This window comes from Tupaia chinensis, unplaced genomic scaffold (genome assembly GCF_000334495.1).
Source record: "Tupaia chinensis unplaced genomic scaffold, TupChi_1.0 Scaffold149184_1, whole genome shotgun sequence".
Lineage (NCBI taxonomy): Eukaryota > Metazoa > Chordata > Mammalia > Scandentia > Tupaiidae > Tupaia > Tupaia belangeri.
In genome coordinates this window covers 409,555-411,927 of record NW_006209032.1, presented here as the reverse complement: position 1 = coordinate 411,927, position 2,373 = coordinate 409,555, and the positions used below count along the sequence as shown (strand labels likewise).

Genomic DNA, 2,373 nt, shown 5'->3' with positions numbered 1-2,373 from the left:
TGCTCTCTGGCAAAATGTCTTCAGCTAAGGTGGGCCCATCTCAGCACCCTCACCTGGATTCGGCACTGCGGGCAGGTCCGGCATGGTGCTGTCTCGAACCACTGAATCAGGCTGGAATAAAAAGCAGGACAGACTGCTGAGCCCCGGCTTAGCTGGAGACAGGCCAGGTAGCTACCCTAACCACGGCAGGTCGGCAAGTCGGTTCAGCTCCTCGTTGACCCACTGCCTGCCTGGGCAGGAGGGTAGCACTGCAGGCGCTATAGCACCCCCACAGGCCTCAGTGCTCAGTGCGAAGACCAATTGGCCTTTTTTTGGCCCTCTCAGCTTGGTTAGAAGCTGCTCTTCTGGGTTCTGACTGGCAGGGGAATGTGGGGGAAGGTGACAGTCAAAGCTGGAGTCCCCCAGAGACAGGGATTCTGATAACACTCCCAGTAAAGGCTGGAACTTCCAAGTCAACTAAAAGCAAAAGTGGTCAAAGCAAAATATGCCCCAGCTTTGCATCATCCATCTGGGGGGGTCTAGCAAAGTTCCAGCCTTGTACTTTAATTGGGGTACTCTCTCCTAGTAGGGTCCCACCCCTACGGACCAGGGTGAAACCAAGTCCTCTCTGGAAGGTGACAGCATCATCCTAGGCCTCGTGTGTTCTCTGAAATTTCTCAGATACCATGTACAACATATAATCAAGGCCAACCAGGCACAATGGAATACTGCGCCCAGGGAGTGTGAACGGGCCTATGACTGAGAACGGTATTATGGATGAATTGTAAAAAGATGACATTGAGGAAGAGAAACCAGACACGGGAAAAAAGGTACATCCTGTATAATCCCATATACTTGAAGTAAAAACGTAAGCAAAATTAATCTGTGCTCTGGAAGCCACAATACTTCTCTTTATGTGGGGGAGCGAGGTGGGGGCTGGTAAGGGTAACTAGAACATATAACTTTCTTTTCTTTTTTAAAGAGGGATTTTTGGGAACCAGCAGTTAGCGTAATGGCTATGTCGCTGGACTCCCACGTAGTCGACTGCGGTTCGTGTCCCGGACCCGGTGGCTTAAAAACTCACGCTGGGCGCGTGTGCGTGCGTGCCCAAGATCCGGGAGAATGGAGGAGAAGGGATTGCGGCGTGACCATCCCCCCTGGGGGGTGATTTCTCACTTTCTGTCTCTATGTCTCTCTCTGTCTGTCTGGTGAGCGCACACGCCCTACAGTGAAAATCTCTCAAAAAAAAAAAAAAAAAGAGGGCGCGTGTGATGGCTGGAGAGACAGAGAGACAGAAAGTGAGAAATGAACCCCCAGGGGGATAGCCAAGCCACAATCCGTTTTCTTCCACTCTTCTTTAGGGATTTTGGGCACGCATGCACATGCACCCAGCTTGAGTTTTAAGCTGCTGGGTTCAAGATTCGAACCGTGGTCAACTATGTGGGAGTCCAGCAACATAACCATTATGCCATCTACTGGTCCCAAGGTTTTCTTTCTTTCTTTTTTTTTAATAACTGCTTTATTTAATTTTATTTATTAGTATTATTTTCTAGTTTGCTACAAGACACACGGCCTCACCAGAGAGAGACGGGAGGGAGGGAGGGAGGGAGGGAGAGAGAGAGAGGGAGAGAAAGTGAGAAAGCAAGCCAGGTCCAGGACTTGAGCCATGGTTGGCCATGTGGGAGTCCAGTGCCTTACCTACCATGCCACTTGCTAGCTCCTGTAACGAATTTTCTAAGTTGTCCCATTTCTTGATCTGAATTCTAGCTGCATGGTGTGCTCAGTTTATGAAAATTTTATAAGCCATGCATCTACATGCTTTTTTGGGGGGTAACTATTATTACACGTCAATTAAAAAAATTAAATAGGCACAAAAAGAAAACAGCACAGAGAACAAATCAGAAGAACATGCCCACGAAATCTGCAGGTCCTGGAACTGTCAAACACAGGCAACTATGCTAAAAATGTCAAATTTGAACTTGAAAATATGAGTAGAGACTTATAAACTAAAAGGTGGTATGGCAGAATTTTAAAAGAATCAAACAGAAAGCTAGTCCTGTAGCCTGGTGGCTAAGGGAAGCCAGATGCCACACGGGCAACCACAGTTCAAGTCCCAGCTCCAGCGGCTTAAAAAACTTGCCAGGTGCTATGTGCGCATGCCCAAGATCCCGACAGATGGAGAGATGGAGGAGAAAAGACTGCAGTGTGGGGACCAGCAGATGGAGTAATGGTTGTCACTGGACTCCCACATAGTTAACCAAGGTTTGAGTCCCAGACCTGGCAGCTTAAAACTCACACTGGACACATGTGCGGGCGTGCCCAGGATCCTGAGAGGAGAATGGAGAAGGGATTGTGGCATGGCCATTCTCTCGGGGGGGGGGGGGGGTTTTTCTC

The 2,373-nt window shown here is 48.8% G+C and overlaps 1 protein-coding gene across 2 annotated transcripts in view; it reads right to left on the bottom strand.

Moving 5' to 3' along the window:
- The window catches only part of TRAIP (TRAF interacting protein), a 32,521-nt gene that overhangs the window by 16,003 nt on the left and 14,145 nt on the right, over nt 1-2,373 (bottom strand). For both annotated transcript variants that reach the window (XM_006170941.2, XM_006170943.2), the window contains exon 2: nt 54-111. In XM_006170941.2, coding sequence (XP_006171003.1) covers nt 54-111 — 58 coding nt within the window. The remainder of the gene's footprint in view (nt 1-53; nt 112-2,373) is intronic.